Source organism: Amphiprion ocellaris, chromosome 2, assembly GCF_022539595.1.
Source record: "Amphiprion ocellaris isolate individual 3 ecotype Okinawa chromosome 2, ASM2253959v1, whole genome shotgun sequence".
Classification (NCBI taxonomy): domain Eukaryota; kingdom Metazoa; phylum Chordata; class Actinopteri; family Pomacentridae; genus Amphiprion; species Amphiprion ocellaris.
Window position 1 is genome coordinate 13,698,683 of NC_072767.1, and position 20,215 is coordinate 13,718,897.

Here is a 20,215-nt window from a genome sequence, read left to right on the forward strand (position 1 = left end):
TGTTTTGTTCACCCCTCTCATCAGCGTTGTTTGAAGAAAAAAAAACATTGTGTTCTGCCCACACAGCATTAAGCAGAAGACAGATGATGTCAGCAACATAATGAAGCATTTAGCAGCTAAAGAGCTGGGTATTTCCCCAGTAACTGGAAGAAACCAAATCAGACCCACAAAGAGACTAAATATTGGTACTATGTTCATCAAATGGACTTACATATGACTCCAAACGAATGCTAATGTCGGTCCATGTCTATACAAATGCAAAATGATGATAATACAGGGTGCCCTTGAAGTCTGGACACATAGGAAATCTCATTAACTATAAATTTTTTGCCTCCACAGATTAAATATAGTTCTGTCGAAATAAGAAAGAGTTGAACTGGTACTTCTCAGTGGATGTGAAGGATGGACATATTCTCCAAGGAGGATTCCACTTGGCTTTTCCACGGTGGTGAAGGGGGTTAAAGAGTTTAAAGAAATGGCCAGTGTCATGGACAAACCCCATTCTGGACGACCAAATGCACCAGCCGGAACTAAACAATTGGTCATGGCTAAAATTCATGCTAGTCCCCAAAAAACCCCTTCCCTAACCCTAACCCTATCTTTCGATCCTTAGGGACACCCTGTACAGTAAGTCTACATTGTGTTCACAGCCACAATTGCCAAAAAACAAAACTGAGCAACAAACAAGGTAGACATTTTAAAATCACCAGTCTGTATCATTGCTGCTTCATCATTTTGACTCCCCTGCTCTGTATCTCCCTCTCTCAAGTCTATCATCCCTCCTCTTGCACAGACACATGGCACTCTAGCATTCTAACCATGCCATTATAACAAGCCACATTCCCTGGAACACTTCCCCTGCTCTGTCCCTGCTGTGGTCTCTGGGTCTCAGAGCAGACCTCCCTCCTCCTCCTCCTTCCCCCTCCTCTCTCTTTTTCCCTCCCCCATCCCTCTTCTGCTTTTCCCCCAGTGCAGAGAGACACAAGCAGCCAGAGCTTCCCATTGAGCTGTCCCTCCTGATCCATCCGTCTGTCTGTCAGTCACACTGGATCAGTCTGTCCTCACTCTCTGCTCTGTTGAGGGAGGAAGAGAACATCCAGCACCAGGACCTGAAAACACAATTCAGTGAAGGAAGCCTGGAGAGACGGACTCCATCACACCCATGAGAGACATGGGAGGAAAAGAGAAGAAGATTTTGGTGATTCCAAATGTGCCCAACTACCAAGGGTGAGTCCTCTGGGGTGCTAGATTTAATCACTGCTCATGGTTTAGTGCAGAAGGGTCTTTAAAAGAAAGGAGAAAAATTCTGCAGCACTGTAATATTTGAACTCTTTCTCTAATTTGAATAGCCGGTGACCTTGTTACCTACCAGTGTGTACTAAATATCTTTGTTATTCTTCATAAAAACTAAGCAATCTTAAACTTGCATGATAACCATGTTTTAAATTCTAGCACCTCTTCTGCTGGGGTGTCGGTTGCATCCAGTGCAAGGTGCCACTTGTCAAGTTACCCGTCACGCTGATTTACTTAGAGCACATTTACTCGTTGGCCAGACCTGGTTTGAAGCAATATTGGGCAAAAATTAAAAAAAAAAAAATCTAATCAATTTTTTAAAAAGTTAACTTTAAAAGCAAAAAAACAGAATAACCTGAAACTTGGTAAGTAATCTGGTCTAGTAATTTTGATACTCTTCAACAGGGTGTCTTTATCACATATCAGAGGTGTGTCATTAGATACGTTAACGTGCAACAACCCAATAAATTGCACAAAATAATAAAAATTAAAACTAAACAAATGATAGACTTTCATTTAATTAAAGGCTACTGATTCATGTGTAATTTTGGTGCAAACCACCAAGCAACGCTGTTTACTGTGAACTAATAAAAGGGGCTCTGCTTTGTTTGTGGTGAAATCTGAAGGTACATTTGGTGGAAGTTCTACAGTTACACTGTTCTGCCAAGGTTGCTGAGCAGTTGTCAGTGTGAAGGACTGGAGGGGCTGTGGGTCTGAATGCGTCTGTCAGGGATCAAATGAGTGTGTATGTCTGTGCATGCTGTACAGCATGCACGTTTATGTGAATAACAGTTTTTGCAAAAGCTCAAGTGTGAGCATGTGCATTTTCTGCGACTCCAATGAAAGTTACTGTTCACATATGTGCTCCATGTATGTGCTTATTAGTGCTTGCTCGTAATGTAAGTGGCACATTCAGCGGAATTTCAGGGTTGCCTGGGTTTGGTGACAGTTTGGCCTCAGCTGAACAGTTGATCGTGACTTGGCTTGAAATGTGATGAAAGCTGCAGTGAGCTGGCAGACTGAAAAGGAGGGAATGTCGAGTTTAGAAGCAGAAAAATAAACCCGTTGATTACTTGATATTATCGTGTCAGGCAGTCAACACGTTTAGTTTAATACCTATTAATTTAAAGTGGCTGTGGTCAGTGGAGCATCCGCTCTAATGAAGCTGGGTGGGCTGAGAGATATGTTCATTATAATCAGTATTTTTCTTTGCTTTTTTGTCCTTTTTTTTCTGGGGAATGAGACTGGAGTTGAGTCGTGGGTTTAGGCATGATGTAAATATGATGTTATCATATTTGAACCTTAGCTTTATTTAACCTTTTTTGTTGTCATATTTTGGGGGCACAGAGGACATATATAGTTAGATGGTAATGTTCTATACTATTCTATTCTCTTCTCCATAAACACACACAGACACCTCCCCCACATTCCTATGGTTTATAGGCTTTGATGGCTGTTTCCATGCGACTACTAAACCAGGACAGCACAGGCCCAAGAGAGAAAGATAGCACCCTGGGGTGAAGCTTGTCCATTCAGTGACGCCCCTCCTAGTCAGGCACAAGACCCTCTGTCCTGGCCTAATACTTAAAAAAAGGCCCCTAATCTGCCTTGTTGCTGTTTCTGTACCATGCTCACATGGGACAAACAAACCTAGGCAGAGTTAAGCTTCAAATTTCTTCCAGACTTTTACATGCGTATGTACAGTACACATGGATGCATACACAACACGAGCAAACAGACAGGCAGCAGACTCTGTGTCTCCCCCCACCACTTAACGTTATCTCAGCTGAGAGCGACTGCACTTTCTCTTTATCCAGCAGCACATACACAGAGATAATTACGAGAATTTCTTTTCAGAATGTGGTACATCAAATCAAATCAAATCAAACTTTATTTATAGAGCACTTTTCATACAGTTAAAAATGCAACGCAAAGTGCTTTACAACATTAAAAACATTAAAAACAAGAAAACTCATCCCTCCCTCCCTCCATATATACATATATGCACACAACTGCAGAAGCACGCACACATACACACGTCCACACACACACACACCCATACATACACAGACACACACACACACACCCACAGACACACACTCCCACCACTGACAGTAGGGAGACATGGCATGGTACTGACGATTGTGGAAAACGCCTCCATTGGGGTCGTCCACACTGGGAGGAGTCGCAGGCCATGACCACTGGGGGCGCCGGCACCCAGACCCACAGACCCCCTGACCCCGACAGACAGGGGGACCCCACACTGAGGTGGGGAGCCCCCCCCAACCAGCCGGACTGAAGGGACTCATGGACAGCACCCCCAGCAGCAGACCAGATACAGCCCCCAGTGTGGAGGACCCCCATGAGGAGAACACTGGAGTTAAATAACTAAAAATTTAAAACTACAAGACAGAATAAAAGACCTATAACATAAGTAAAAAGGTGAAAGGTTAAAAGAGTAAAAATACATATGAAAATAAATACAAAATGATAAGAACATAAAGATTTAAAAGGTTAGTTAAAAGCCTGATTAAAAAGGTGAGTCTTTAACCTTCTTTTAAAAATATCGACGGTCTCTGCAGTCCTGAGGTTCTCCAGCAGCTGTTCCACAGGCGGGGGCCATAGTGGCTAAATGCCGCCTCACCGTGGGTTTTTGTCCTGGCTTGTGGTATGGATAAAAGGCCACTGCCAGAGGACCTCAGGATCCGCGAGGGTCGATATGTTAAAAGGAGATCAGATAAATAAGAAGGCGCAAGGCCATTAAGACATTTAAAAACTAATAAAAGAACCTTAAAATCTATCCTGAAGCGGACGGGGAGCCAATGCAGCGACTTGAAAACTACATGAAATGTGAAGTAGTTCACTTTTGTGCAATATTTAGATATGGACTTTTATTCTACACCAGGTCAAATAGAGGCAGAGGCCCACTGCTTTGTCTGGTAAAGATCAATCATTTATAGACTATTGTAAATAAACCACAACTAGAAATTTTAAAATGTTGGATGAATTCTCACAGCTAATTACTCAGTTTTATAAATATCCCAGAAAAAAAATCTAATGATTTAATTATGTTTAACAACAACTAATTCATTTGGTCAGATTTTCATTCTAATACTGCTCCTTCTGTCTGTCATTAAATAACAACAACAACAACAATAAAAAAAACTGCCATCATGGCAACGTTGCATTCTTCAGATTAATATGGGAGTGTTCTATTGTCACCTGTTGCTACTGCCTTTCATTGTCTCTCTTTTTGACGTGTTTCATTGTCCCCAGCTTGTATTTTGCACAATTAGCCTGTTACAATAAACCCACAGCTATGTTCAGACTTTGACACAACATTTGGCCACAGTCCTGAACATGAGGAAATCATTTTCCACCGCAAAAAAATCTAATTTGTGTCTCCTCAAATTACACCTTATTTTTCTTTCTTTTAACCCGTACTGACATCCAGTGTAAATAGATTTTGGGAAATTTGATGCCTGTGGTTTGGTTCACAGTGATGTTTCCTCTCATCACTGTGCTCTTGTGGCACACTTGGTATTTTCGTGGAGATATCAGCGATGCCAGCCCTCACTGTTTTTTTCTGCTGCACTTAACTCAGCTAAACATACACTTGTGGACTCCCACAGTCCTCAGGGTCTCCGTGATTCATTTCTACTTTAAGAGTTATGAGACACATGCGGCTCTTCCTATCAGTTACATGGGAGGATTATGATGGAGAAGACAGATAGGAAGCCCCATGTCGTTTTATAGAGGGGGATTACCAAGGGCCACCAAGTAAAGCAAGCATACACAAACTACAGCACTGCCTGGCCAGTGACCCACTCACTTCTCAGACACATGCACATGTTAAACACAGTCACATTCCATACACAATACCCTTATGTAACGGGAGGTTAAAGCAAGAACTGGAATGAGGCAAAGCGACTGCAATGGAAAGCAATGTAATCAGTTTTAATTCCTGTCTGCCTGGCAACAAACCCAGTGGCAGCTTCTGCCTCCTAATGGTTTTTCACCAATGGAGGTTCTTTCCATTTGTGGTGATAGTGTGTCCCTTGACCATCACCCGGCAGTTTGAAGCACCCAAAATGAAGCCTTTTAAATTGAATGACCTAGGGTTAGCCAGCCTCCCAGGAGCAACAGGGCTGTGAGCCTTCTCAGCACCAGCTGACACTGTCAAAACAGGAGCGAGAGCTCTTGAAAGGAACAGGATGGTTGGTGGTCAGATGTGGCAACTGCTGTGTCTCACAGACTGCAAAAACTGTCATTTTACACATAAAAGATTGCTACTGAACAACAGCCTACTTCAGTCTTCACATACACTAAGGTAATGGAATATCTCCATAGAGGTACAGAGGAACATTTCCAGCAACCATCACTCCTGTGTTCTAATGCTACATTGTGTTAGCTAATGGTGTTGAAAGGCTCATTGATGATTAGAAAACCCTTGTGCAATTATGTTAGCACATGAATAAAAGTGTGATTTTTCATAGAAAACATGAAATTATTTGGGTAAAAATTTCAAAAACACAATAGCCTAACAAAGCACCTCTGCATATGCTGTTGTATTATTAAAGACACACTTTGTAAATAATTGCACTTCTTACCACATTGATTTGGAAAAGGACATCAGCAAAACATCATACACCACACTGTTCATTAGTTTGACTGCTTTGAGTCCATAGCAGTTCTGTTGTGTTCAGTGTGTCTAATAATAAACATCTAAGAGTTTTGTATGGAGTCTGATTGCTCTGGTAAAGAAAAACATACTTTGTAAATGCCATTCAGTTAAAACAAATGTGGAATTTAATTAGTCCAGGGGCTATGTTGGGGTGAGGTCTACCATACACAGTCTGACTCTTTTGGTGAAGATGACTTTACACACATTAGATATTCTGCAAAAAAAATGTTCTAAAATAAGTTACAAAAAATTTAGATAGGTAGAGAACTTCTAACACTTTACGCTATACTTCTAAAATCTCTTCAAATATTCTTTATCGTGTCATGAATGCAGAAATGCAAATAGTGTTCTACAACAACAACAAAAGAATTACATGATATGAAGTTCTGCCTATCGTAAATAAATCACCAAATGTAAAAAAACCAACATAAGGAGCAGTGACAGGTGCATCCCTGGCCACCCTTTTGGTTTTAGCACTGGAGTTGAAATCCTACCCTGAGAAAGCCACTGATGTACAACAGTGCTGGCTGCTGCACACAGTCTAGAGCTCAGGCAACATGCTGAAACTACAGCTACTCTCTGACCTCCGTAATTTTCAAGCAAAGGCAGGACATTTACACCCTAGAGGTATAAATATCCCCAGTGATCTTCCATGACTCCCCCGGAGGCTCAACAGGTAGAACGCAGCAGAAAGCCAGCTGTCACCAGCAGGCGTCAGAGCAAATTTCTCTACCACATCATCAGTCATCTCATTTGGATCTGAGACACTGCTGCCCACTGGAGGGCTGGATCAAAGCTTATGTGCTGCAATGCTATTCCAACACTGTGGATTAGAGTTGGGCTAGAGATTTTGTTGTACTCATAATACCAAGGTAGAAATCCCTTTAATATTGCTTGTTGCATTACTGAAAGCAATGCTGCAAATCCATCTAGAGAACGACTTTGTCATAATCAAATTTTCTGCAGTATATTGATTTTCCAGGTATGTAACTCACTGTGTTAGCTAAAAAAGAAACACTCCCTTCTAGTTAGTCAATGTATTGCTTGCTTCTCAATGGAATGTTGACAGTATTATGACATTTGTAACATAATATATGTCAGAAAGTAGTGAAAAATGCCCAATTTGCATGTAAGGCAAAGAAAAGAAGCAATGTATTTCAATGTAGGGGCTCTAATGAGTTAATACTTTGCTGTTTATCTCAACAAAACTCCCATTTTTTCCAAGTCAAAATTTGATTATAAAGTTAGATATACCCTGATGGAAGATTGTAGTAGGACTGAAGCAGTGTTAAGCTTATGAGCTAATAGTTTAAGTTATCTATAAGATATGGGAAAACATTAAAGAAAGTCTACCACATTTTCTCAGAAGCCTCGGTGTAGGTGAGGCTTTCAGGTGTCTTGTTTTCACTGACCGATCTCTCAAACCACAATCTGAATTAGAATTAATGAAGTTTCATTTAAATCAGAAAACAGCAGCGACTTCTCACATCTGAGAAGCTGGAACAAGAAATTTTTGACAGTGTTGTATTATAATTCACGTAAGAAAATTAATCGTTTGTAAACCGATGGTGCATTTTCTAATAATCTCGTGACTAATCATTTTTGAAGCAGTTATCCATTTTGGGTGGTGAATTTCCTGTCAAATGCAAAGATTTTTCTGAAAAAATAATGCTTCATTAAAAGTCTACTGTAATTTCAGGTCAGACAAGAATACATCGTATAATGAGTCAGTTTCTGGCAAGAAGAATGGAAGACTCACCTCTTCAGCAGTACCACCACCGATACCAATGTCGCCAATTGTTGAAAAGATGGAGGGACTGAAGGCCATCCGTAACCGCAGCAACAGCCTTCGTCTTGGTCGACTGGCATTCTACCGGCACCTGGAGAAGGTGGAGACTATGCGCTGTTTCTGGGAACTCAAACATGTGGAGCTGGAGGGTGGAAAACAACAGGTATTGTGCACTGACTTTCTACCCCTCACTCTTATCATCCACACAGAACCATCACTCATGTTTCTGATTAGATAAATCACTGATTCCTGGAAATAGAAAATGCCCTGGTCCTCCTCCGTAGACTACATATAAAAGATGGATGTAGTGACAAGGATGTCACCCACTGATATGAAGACTTCTCAACCTTGGAATTTGACCGTCACCATCTTGCTTTTTTGAAACCAGATGTAACTTTTGAGGATGGCATCTGACTAAGAACTGAAGAACACTATGCATGCCAGTATGGTTGTGATCTGTCCATTACAAGATAGCCTAACTCTAAAGCAAACCTGCTTTATTGTCTATATACTTAAAAAGGGGACATCATTTCAAAAAATCTACATCATGTTTAATTTAAAAAGTTTTGAAAACTGGAGATGGACACTATTAGGTTTGGTTAAAGTTGAGGCAAAGTTTGGGGAAATATTTACTGAGGTAACAGACGAGTAAGAGGTAGGATCATTAACTCATGGACTTTTACATAATCAGACATCTTCTGGCAACAGGGGAAGTTGCTCACCACTGGCTGTGTGAAAGAATGCTGGTTTAAGGCACTTCTATGATGGCTTGCCTTCCATCCCACGTTGCTAATAACAACAAGCATTCCTCTTCAAATGGCAGTCAAATATCAACTATTGAGCTGTCACAGTATCCATGTGTTCATTTTACCATCCATCCATCCATCCATCCATCCATCCATCCATCCATCCATCCATTATCTATACACCTTAATCCTCATTAGGGTGTAACATTGTTGTGCCCCTGATGACAACACATGCATCCTACCAGAGCCACAATCATCTGTGCATTCAGCGACAGGAAAAGAGGAATTGAATAAGCCCATTGCAAACACTATTCCAGTCCATGACACCTGTTACAAAGCACAGCATGCCCTGACAGGTGGAATACAGCAAGCTCACCAGAGGGAGCTGCAGATCTTTTAATGTTTTTTATTGCTTGTTTGAACCTCCTCAACTCAGTCTGTCTCTCTCTCTCACACACACACACACACACACACACACACACACACACACACACACACACACACACACACACACACACACACACACACACACACACACACACACACACACATAAAACCGCAGACTGAAATGAATGTTTGGCACTTCGTTAGGGACACGGATCTTGTAGCCACAAGGTGGCGGCCCTGGACCACTTTGCTCTGCTCATGTAGGAAATGAATACAGACTTTAGAGCCTGGGTAAATATGAGCTACTGTTAATGTCAGGTAATATCAAGAGAACACGTTCGCTTGCAATTTCATGTAATTAAACCTTCAAACTATAACTATATAGAGGTAATCTTAAACTACCTAGATTAATTTTTAATTTAATAAGTTGTTAAAAATTAGGACAGGCACTTGAGCTGTGATGCGAGGTGTGGAGTAGATCATGATACTATAACTAGGGTTGCCACCTTTCAGAAATTAAAATAAAGGACGCCCACCACGGTTGTTTTATGATCACAGGTTCTGCCTGAACAGAAGTGGCATCATTTTAAACAGTGAAACCATACTAATGAAATAAAGTGTAATGACCAACCAGTGAGCAATACTGTATCCCGCAAAAACATAAACAACTGAATGCAGAATACTGGACAAAGAAATTCTCTACAGACATTTTTTCCCATCTATATCTTATCTTAACACAGTTAATATATTAGCTTATTTATGTGTGTATACATGTATTTATTGTTTTATTTAGTGCTGTTAGCATATCAGAGTTCTGAGTGAGTTTTTCTTTAGATAGGCAAAGGCCATTTATTGATTACATATAGGCTATTATATAAATGTTTATTAAAAACTAAAAGGCATTAAAAAATACTGAACAACTTAAGCATTTATTGAGTCACTAAAATACTGCAGAGTCTAGGACCACATCAGCATGATTATAAGCATCCTCTGGTAAATTAACAACCAGATACTGATGTCTCTCACCATATGGACTTCAGGAGATGATTAGATGATGATAAACTGTGACCTGCTGATTGGGTTCTCTCTGTTCTCATGTTTCTTACATGTTGGTCTCCTGATGCTGACTTACTTCAGCCAGTCCATGAGCAACACAGAACACAGTTTGCCTTTTACCCACAGCCAGGGGTTCCACTCTTACCACTCACGTCTGTACATTTGCAAACGTTTTTGCTTCTGTGGACGTGGTGGAGTTTCGGGTGTAAACATTTTTAAACACGCGGGAGCAGCGTGATCTGCTGGACCTGGCATCAGGTCCTCGCTACGTGGGTCCTACGAAGTTTAAATTGGCTGCCCTTAGTATTTCCTGTGTTTTATTTTGTTCCTTATGCAGTTTTGATGAGTGTGTGACGGACGTGTACGGGGCGTTTATGAAAATACGGAACAATTTGCGTCCCGTATTGATTCAATACGGGATGCAACAATTAATTGTCAAATAAAGGACGATTCCGTATTTTAAGGGACGGGTGGTAACCTTAACTGCAACTAAAGTCGACGTGTAGAGGGATGACTGAATGTAGAATCAGAGCTTCATACAACAGTGGAATGCAAATATATACATTCAAGTTTATGACTACAGCAACTTTCTCTATCACAGTCACAAGTAAAGGAGGATGGGGGGGTCTATTGGTAGAAACAGACCGTGATATTCAAAACTATGACTTCCTCTGGGTGTAATCACTCAATTTGTGTTTTGTTAGTTTAGAGATATTCCTTTATATGCACCGGTGTGATACTGAACAGGAGTGAGTCCAACCCTGTGCAATATCGTTTTCATATCAAATGATTCAAATGTGGATCATATCTTAATACCTGGTAATAACAAGGAGAGTTTTTCCTGCAAAAGAGCAAAGAAAAACTGAAAAAAAATATAGTCCCTGAAAAATGGAAGAAATTTTATCCAGAAATTTGGTATCCTCTTTGTTAAGACGGATTGAGTCTGTCAGCAAAAATAAAGTTAGACATGCAAAGTATGGAAAGTCTTGAAAATAAAAGATGTGAATCTTAGTAGTGATACCGGTCATCTGACAATTGCTATGGAGTTCTTACCTTGGGTTCTGTATTTTTAATATGGTAATTCTAATTTCTCTGTTTGTAGTTTTATTTAACATCAAATATCTCATCATTCAACTTAGAGATGAAGCAGTTACCATAAGGTGATACATTTTAGAATTGTTTGACATTTAAGTGATATTGTACAGGGGTGTAATCATTTCTGTTGTATATTACAAGTTCCTCTATCACTTTTGAAGAGGCGGCCGACGTGAGGGGTACTCAGTTGATTACAATTTGCAAACTCATCACTAGATGCCACTAAGTGACACTACATGACGTTTTGAAAACAGTGTAAATCTCATGCTGTGAGCAAGGACACAACAGTTTTCATCGAGTACAAAAAAATTTGTAACACAGTCGATACATTTTAAAAACATATTCAGCATGCAAAAGGAATGACTTGAAAAATGACTTGAGGTTCTTCCCTCTTGATTCTCAGGTAGTACTATACCTGTGATTATGTGGCAATAAGCCTTTTAAAAAAGATAATTTAAAAAAACTATCACCAAGGTAATTAATCACTGAGCATGCAAAGTAAATGAAACAATTGGATTTTATTTTTGTAAAAGCCTGCTTTTGGTAGCAATTTTCTAAGTTCTATTTCTAAAATATACAGTCTAAGCTATGCAGAAAGAATCAATCCATAACTGCTGTATGTAAGGGCACTTTATTGTATTTATTATTTTGTCCATCTAAAAATCAGTGGTGCTTTCAAAATGACCACCACGCACTGGTCAGGGAAATTCTAGTTGCATGGGAGGCAACACATGTAATTTAAGATCCTCACTCTATCATAGAAGCCATTGAATAAATCTCTCACCTTATTTTCTACCTCTGAAGTTCGACCTCAGCTGCACCCTTGTACCTGCTACTCTCTTTTCTGCTTTTGCTCTCCATCCTCTGTTCATCCATCTGACAGGTGAACTTTTCATAGTTTAAATACTCCTCATAAATATGCAAGTAAGCAAATTTACTGGCCTCATTTTCACTCTCTAGCCCCGTTCCGTGCAGACGTTCTCCTCAGATTGCCACTGGAGAATGCATTTCCTCCCAGGGGTCCTGCTCTGTAACCCCTGTGACCCAAGCACCCCGCCAGCTGTTGTTTTTTAAAAGCAAGTTTGCTTTGGAGTGTGATGCTCTATAAAAGCCTATTTTGAAGAATCGGTAAAAATAATAATAATAATAATAATAATAAAATCTTGTGTCTATTTAAAATGTTTTTAAAGGATAAAAATCACATCACCACTAAACTAAAAATTCTCTTAGTTTTTTAGGTATTCCTGTTCATTTCTGAAATGTGACTCAACAAAAATAGAATGACCTACATACTGTAGCTGTGCTTCCTTTCCCAGAGTTCCTAACTTCCAGGAATCCTTGCAAAGAGCACAAATCATCACCTAAGAAACACTTAAAGACATCAGAGTTAAACGTCCTTCATACCATAAGCCATCAAGTTGGACTGGACATGGGGAGGAGCTTGATCTGCTTGATACAGTGGTCCCATTCCACTGCACAGTATAAATCACCAGTTCCATCAGAACAGATAGCTGTCAGAGGCACTTACAGTCCAAAGAAGAAACTGCAGTCCTCTGCTGATAACACGAACAGAGTAGATCTGTTCAGGTCTGTAGGTGGTGTGTGCTGGATAAACAGTACATAGGAGGAGCAGGGGTGTTTTTGTGGGTGTTTTTCTATTTTCAGTAGACTTTTGCTACTTATTTGTATATCTCTGTCACTTTTCAAAAGGTGTCATTTAGGACTCTACAAGCCCAAACATTGTAATAGCGTCGTACTTGCAGCAATTAAATGGCAATACATTTTTTACTTTCCCTCTAATACAGTGTTGATGCAATAATCTGCTGAAAATGACATCTATTTCAGCCCTTGTGCTATTGTCACCTGCGCAGCATGTGACCACAGAAAGGATAAACTTAGCACCACACAGATTCAGGTGTTTGTTTACAAGCGTGCATGCTTCTGTACTTTTTCTTTTTGTCATTTTCTGTATTTGCAATGATGCATGCACTTGACTGTGTCCATTAGTGAGGTAAAGAGCCAAAGTGACTGCCCGGAGTGTGCATGCATGCATGAAGTGCTGCGTCCGAAGTTAAAAGATACCACAGGGGTCTCACTAACATGCCAGTAGCTGCAGCAGGCATCTGATTCTGCGTACAGCAACGACACCCTGAACCCAACACCACCTGTCCCACTCTCGTCTCAGAGACAGCATGTCCTCTCCTTTTAGGTCCTGTGGTGGGAGGTAGGAAGGAAGCCGGGTGGAGGGCGAATAGGTGGCTGGAAGGGCGGGTGGTTTGACAGCACGGAAACCCTGTCCTTGTCCCGAGGCTGTAGCGAGCAAGACATTGAGCATTCAATGTCCTGCTACAGGAGTCCAGCTATTTCATAACCAACTGCTGCTGTCTCGCCCCATGTCGACATCTTGTCGTCGGCCACCCAAGATTCCTTGGCCACAGGTGGCAGAGAGGTTGAGATAAGACAGACAGTCTGAGCAGGAGGACGACACAAACAGGAAGTGGAAGTCTTCCATCATGGAGAACTTTCTAAGGGATAAAGATATTTGGATATTAGGGAGTGTGTGTCTGGTGGCCACTTTCCTGTGGCGAGGGCTGTGGAAATTATTCTCCGTCAAGAAGAGGGGTAGGACCGCAGCGCCTGCAGACATACAGGTAATACAGTAGGAGAGGAGTTTGTGTTTGTGCACCTGGGCTGCATTTGAATTTGGGAGCATGCCAGAGGTTCATTCAGTCTGAATGAACAGCAGAAGTGTAGAGCATTAAATCAACAAATGTGTCACGGTGTGGAATATGGCAGAGGCTGAAAAGATACAGGCTGGTTGGAACAGGAAACTATGTGAAGGATGTTATCTCATTATCACCCTTACCCTTACCTTCTTGATGCCAAAGCAATGTAATCTAGATAGAAGTCTCTTTTCTTGTCATTTAGATGGACTAGAAAGCTGTTGGTGTTTGTTGTCTGTAACATGTTGCCTAGTTTGTTTGTCTGCAAAGATTTACAATACATGTATTTGGGAAGTTCAGCCATGGAGCAAATGGCTGGATTTGCTGTAGATCAGGATCCAGAGAAATTATAGAATTTCTTAACCATAAGACATTTGGCATTTTCTGTAGTGATGAAACTGCGAAAATCTTCACAATTTCTATATAGAATATTCCAGTTTTTTGAATAAATAATGGCGACCTATCACAACAGGTTAGCAAACATCTGAATTATGAACATCTTGATTTTGAATGACATGTCTACATTTTTTGGGGAACTTTACTTTGCAAAGACAGTTCTTCTGGACTTTCAGTAAAATGAGGTGTAGAATGAACAAAAATCACCCTATTAATTAAAATGAAATAGGTTTTGAGGATTGTGCTGCATCTTACTGCTTTCTAAATCACAAGATGGGAAAAATCCTTATTTTGTTGCTGCATTTACGCTGTTAGACCTCAGGATAATATGTTGAATGTTATTTTAAAGTAGAGACTTTAGTGAGACTTAAAAAAGATGCCTGGCAACTGACACAGAGGGTGCTGATTCCGACACAACAGGGCATTTCTGTTATATGAAATGAATATTTTAAAATGTACTCTTTTAAAAAAAATGTAGGGAATCAGCACATCATGATTTTCACGTGATTTTTCAGGTTATTTATAAGCGTCTTGTAAGCCTATATGGGCTGTACACAAGAAAGGTGCAGGGCATTCAGGCAATCAGTTAAAATCATGATGTAACTCTGGCTGCAATGTCATCTACGTATTCTGATTATCAGAAGTTCCACTTTGGAAAGAAGGTTATCTGAGTTCTGCTGTGCTGGTGTTATCTGTGCTCTGTAGTTTCTGCTTTCACTCCAAGGAGAAGTCATGTTTAAGGTGATGTGAACATATTAACATGGTCCACAATCAGGACAAAGTAGTAGTTAAAGAAGTTCACTGTAACCTGGCAGTAAAACTAATGAGCTAAATTATCTCTGGCATCTGTAACATTTCTGTGGTTGGGTTGACCTGCTCCAGCACAGTAACATGCTGCTTGGACAAAACAATCCAACAACAGTAGCACTTGGCAAGTAAAGCAATATTTCATTGCACTGTAGCTAATGTGAGTATGCTGTCAGTGGAAAACACAGTGTCATCAAACATGCAGCACACACATGTCACTGAAAGTGACATCTAAATTCAGTCCAATGGCAGTGCACTCCACCGCTCCAGGACGAGTCAAAGCCTTCCACACCATGCCTTCTGTGTCCAGTATAAACCACTGTATCATGTTAGCTTAATCCTGCAGGAACAAAATGTAATTGACGGCTCATAAAGTGGTGAATCGTCGTGCTTTTCAGCCGTTAATACCTGTCAGTGTCATCTTAATGTTTATATTACTCTATCTTGTTGTTATGCTGGCAATGGGGTTATTGCCACTGGATTTATAACTCTGTATATCATTGTCTTCTGTTAGGGCTATGTAGATTAAAGTGTCATCTTGTTGTCACTGCAAGCTATGTTTTTATGATAAAAAAATGGACAAAAGATCAGTGTCATCTAATACGACTTAAAATGAAGCTCAAATTAAAGCTTTTAGAAATGTGTGAGCAGCAGGTTAATCTTGTTGAAGTGAGATCTATCCAAGCTGCTGAACCAACCTTGTACTTCAGCTGGCATCTGGCCATTTTCCACTGAATCTTTGGGCACATTCTGATTGCTACTGTAGAACCTCTGCCAAGGTCAGTTTTTAGGGATAAAAGTACCTACTACATGGTAGGCCCTGAAAAACTGATGTGCAGGTCTGGACGCGAAGTGGTTAAACTTAGGGAAGACAAATGCTGATTGGTTAATATCAGAGAGGAAAATGAACAGTATTTTCTCTCTCAATAGCATTGTTCAGTGTTCTCTCTAACGTTGCCATCAACAACATCATCAAATTCTCCACACAAGCTAGCACAACAAGCCTCCAGTGTTTTCCTTCATACATACTGGAAGTTACATCCAGTGACCAGTATTTGTTGTCATGGTGCACTTGTAGTTGAAGAAGACTGAAAGGACTACTTAACGGGTCATTCCCGTAAACATTCATGCCAAATTACAACGTTCTTCAACTTGAGGTTTTCAGATAAAAAATCCAGCCTACAGCATCCTGGAAGCAATATACACTGCCCGGCCAAAAAGAAAAGTCGCACACTCTGATATTTTGTTGGCCCACCTTTAGCTTTGATTACAGCACTCATTCACTGTGGCATCGTTTCAATATGCTTCTGCAATGTCACAGAATTAATTTCTGTTCAGAGTTGCATTAATTTCCTACTGAGATCTTATATTGATGATGGGAAAGTCGGACCACTGCGCAAAATCTTCTCCAGCACATCCCAAAGATTCTCAGTGGGGCTGAGGTTTGGACTCTGTGGAGGCCAATCCATGTGTGAAAATGATGTGTCATGCTAATTGATCCACTCATTCACAATATGAGCCGCATGAATCCTGGCATCGTCATCTTGAAATATACTCATGCCATCAGGGAATAAAACTCCATTGATGGAAAGACCTGGTCATTCAGTATATTCAGATAGTCAGCTGACCTCATTCTTTGGGAACATAATGTTGCAGAACCTGACCCACTCCAGATCATAACCCTAACCCCTAAAGGCTTGTAGACAATAGCTATGATGAGTGCATCACTTCATCCACCTCTCTTCATCACTATCCTTCTGGGTTATGATAATAACCTGATTTTAGTAGTTTCAGAAATCTCCTTAGTGGCTTTCTTTGCTTTATGCAGGCCAATAATTTGACCCTTCTGAGACAGATTAACATCTTTTCCATGACCACAGGGTGTCTTCCAACATGGTTGTTTAAGAAATGAGAAGCTTCACTGCATCAGTTAGGATTAAATAGGTTGTTGCAGCTGAAACATATTCACTATTTGCTTAGTTAAATCCAGGTGACAACTCCAAAATCCAGGCAGTGTATTTGTGTGAAAAAAATTTAAATCAGCACGAGTGATTGGGAAAATGTCAACTATGCAGAAAAATCCCTCACATTTCTAGAAAATTTTGGAGGTTCATATTATTGACACTACAGAGATGTTTGCATTGTATTTCTTGAAAGAATGGTTACACTGCTGCAACTTTAGTAGTAGACCATTCAATCAACATTAAATAGCGAAACCGATTAACAAATGTACTGCATATTGTTTATCTTGTTATGCATGCTTTCGCAAACATACTAACGCTTCTTTCTGTCTTCTGTATCACTGTAGACAATACAAGACAGTAAAATAAATAGTCGCTTTAAGAAAAAAACTTAAACGATTAATGTTTTATGTCATTGCATCTGAGTAAGTAACCTCAGTTACTTAATTATCATATAAAATTCATGAAAATAATGTGGTAAATATAAACTGGCCAATTTCAGTAGAGACCAAGTCAGATTTTTTTATTTAGACATTGACAATATGTACTAAGCAATGTTACTGTGTTACCTATTTATGCTTTGTGTTACTGCTTCAGAAACTATTTAATAGTGTAAAATGTGGTAACTGCGTTTATTTGTGTTAGGATCTTAACAAATTGCATTTAAACAGCATTTAATGGAGAGAAGTGTTATAAGTATGTACATCGTATATGAACCTCAACTGATGACAAGTTAATAAGTTATACAGTTACCATTGTGCATGTCAAGTATAACATCCCCAGTTAATCGCTCAAATCAAGAAGTTAAATTCTACTGGACTGACACAAGCAAATGATTTTGTAAAAGGCTTGTACAGAGTAACTTGTAGCTTGTGTTAATATGCCTGAGCATGACTAATGTGAGAAGGGCTTCTCCTGCCTCAGATTCTCACTCTCACATAGCTCAGACAAAATTAGCACACAGACAAATACAGGAGGGATAAAGGAGAGCCCATAATGGTTTCATGTGATACATTTGTGAATTTAGAAGTACAAAGAAAGATGTTTAGAATAGATTTTTTTAATGACTGTGTGTTACAAGTTATTAACTAAACCTGACATGCATTTTAAAACTATATAGCAGCCTTTAGTTTGAGTGGAGAATTCCCTGTTGATAGATGATGTCTGGGCAGAACACAAAGTCAGAGGGAATTTTGAAATCATTCAGTATGTCTGAGAAAAAGGTAAGGATTTCCTTGTAAAATAAAAAGGTGATGGAAGGAATCCACATTTCTAGCTGTTCAACACATTAAGACTGGACTCTCCTTTTTAAAATTGGGATTTTGAATTGATGCTGTCGAACAAAAATAAATGGAAATGTGCAGTGTAATGTTTTTTGGGTACGATGTGCTAAAAATAAGAGAGGATATAATTACGGCAAATGCTATTAGACTGAAGACCAGAAGTAAAACATATGCTCTCAAACATAATGGTGTAAACTTTTTATAACTTTTAACATATATTGGAATGATATGCATGAAATCTATCACATAATAATAAGGGTAAGATGTGGAGCAAAAAATCTGAACATGTCTGGGCATGTTCTCTGTAAAAGATGACCTAATGATAACTCAATGCACATTTCTTCTGTAAAATGAGATCTAGAGTGAAATATGATAATCTGACGTCATGATCTGACCAATAGATTGAGAAAGGTATAAGGGTGTAAAAACTGTCACTCCTATCATATGCCCTATAGGTGTGGAAAAATGACCAACGTTCACAACAAAAAGGCGGTGCACAGCTCAGTATCTTCAGTTCTTCTAGGGGTGTTATCACTGCTAAGAATTACTCCTGGATTTTGGCCGACAAATAAATCCTGCTGCCCTCGGCATACTGACTTCTCTTGGTGATTTTTTTTGAAGATCTTGAAAGAAACTTTTTAGATGTTTGAACACGGTCAAGTCATAGACTCTGACCTTGATTTGTAACTTTGTTTACACTTCAAGTGCATGATTAGCAAAGGTGCTACTAATTTACTAACATTTTAAACATACAGAATTTCAAAAGCTTCCAGTATATTTAGCAAACATTTAGTAAAATAGATAAAATATGTTTTCCTTAAAACCTAATATTACTGTGTGAAGTTACAATAACACTAATGCTGTAGTGTGCTCAAACACAGTTACCACTTTATCACGAACATTTTATAGCTTGGTCAACAGATGTAGAAAAAAATAATTGTAAAAAAAAAAAAAAAAAGCCCTCACTTTGAAATGTTTAGTTTAAATGAACTTTACACAGATAATCAATTTCTCAACATTTACCAGAACATTAAAGAATAGAAGGCAGGCCTTAGCTACAGTATTATTGGCTTCATTACATTTTTTGCTTGGTCTGCACTGATTTAGAAGCACAGCTGAATATTGCCAAGCTTTTTTCTTGTGCTTAGCTTTTACTATAAATACAAACATTATAGGCATATACTGGAGAAAACCCAAAAAGCACTTTGTAACAATGGTTCAGTTTACTAAATTAGCACGTCATAGGCTGTTCTAGTAATTAGTTACAGAACCTACATGTGGTTGTTGGCTCTCTGGCTCCATCTTTATCCTGCTGTCTCTCTCTGGTATGAGGGCTCCAAGGGAATGTGCTGTTTTCGCTTGGACTCCTCAGGCCTCTCGGATGGTGTCCACTTTCAGACGTTTGCATAACTCATAAACAGCGCAGTGCAAGTGCATTGGGGTGGAGGCTAATAAACATACACAAACAAACACAGTACACAAAAGCATGAGTGCATGGCTAACCACTGCCCTTCTTTACTTAGCATGGTGAGTTATAGATGCTCATGTACAAAGCAGCTTGGGCTTTGAGATGAGTAAATGAAATGATGTATCATCTTGTGCCAAGGCCGGTCTGCTAAACAGCCTACCAAGGCACTCCCTAAGAAAACGCACATAAAGACAAACAAATAGTTACGTTAAGATTGTGGGCTGGTCATCAGGCCAAATCTGTTGAATCTAAAATGTTCATTTGGAATCCAGCATTGATAAGCAATTTCTACACATTATGCTAAAGCAAGCTGTCACATGAAGCCAATGCTTTTGAGACAGAATGTTTTTATAACACGCAAAAAGCCTGTCTCAAAAAACTCTGCTCCTATACAACCAAAGTTCCATTAATGTCTTGCAAGAAGCACATTTTCTCCCCGAAAGGTAAGACTATAACATAGTACAAAAGGCTTCCAGTTTCAAAGACAAAGTTTGTGTTAGGTGGATGAAGCAAAGATGGAGGCATGA

At 39.6% G+C, this 20,215-nt stretch overlaps 1 protein-coding gene across 2 annotated transcripts in view; it reads left to right on the top strand.

Moving 5' to 3' along the window:
* The first annotated feature begins 996 nt into the window (after positions 1-996).
* The window catches only part of mylk4b (myosin light chain kinase family, member 4b), a 41,051-nt gene continuing 21,832 nt past the window's right edge, over positions 997-20,215 (top strand). Inside the window, exons 1-2 of one of the 2 annotated variants that reach the window (XM_035951535.2) lie at positions 997-1,227; positions 7,677-7,929. In XM_035951535.2, coding sequence (XP_035807428.1) covers positions 1,163-1,227; positions 7,677-7,929 — 318 coding nt within the window. In that variant the 5' untranslated portion in view covers positions 997-1,162. Of the gene's footprint in view, positions 1,228-7,676; positions 7,930-13,302; positions 13,702-20,215 lie in introns of those variants that run through there. The other variant, XM_035951536.2, reaches the window with a different exon arrangement.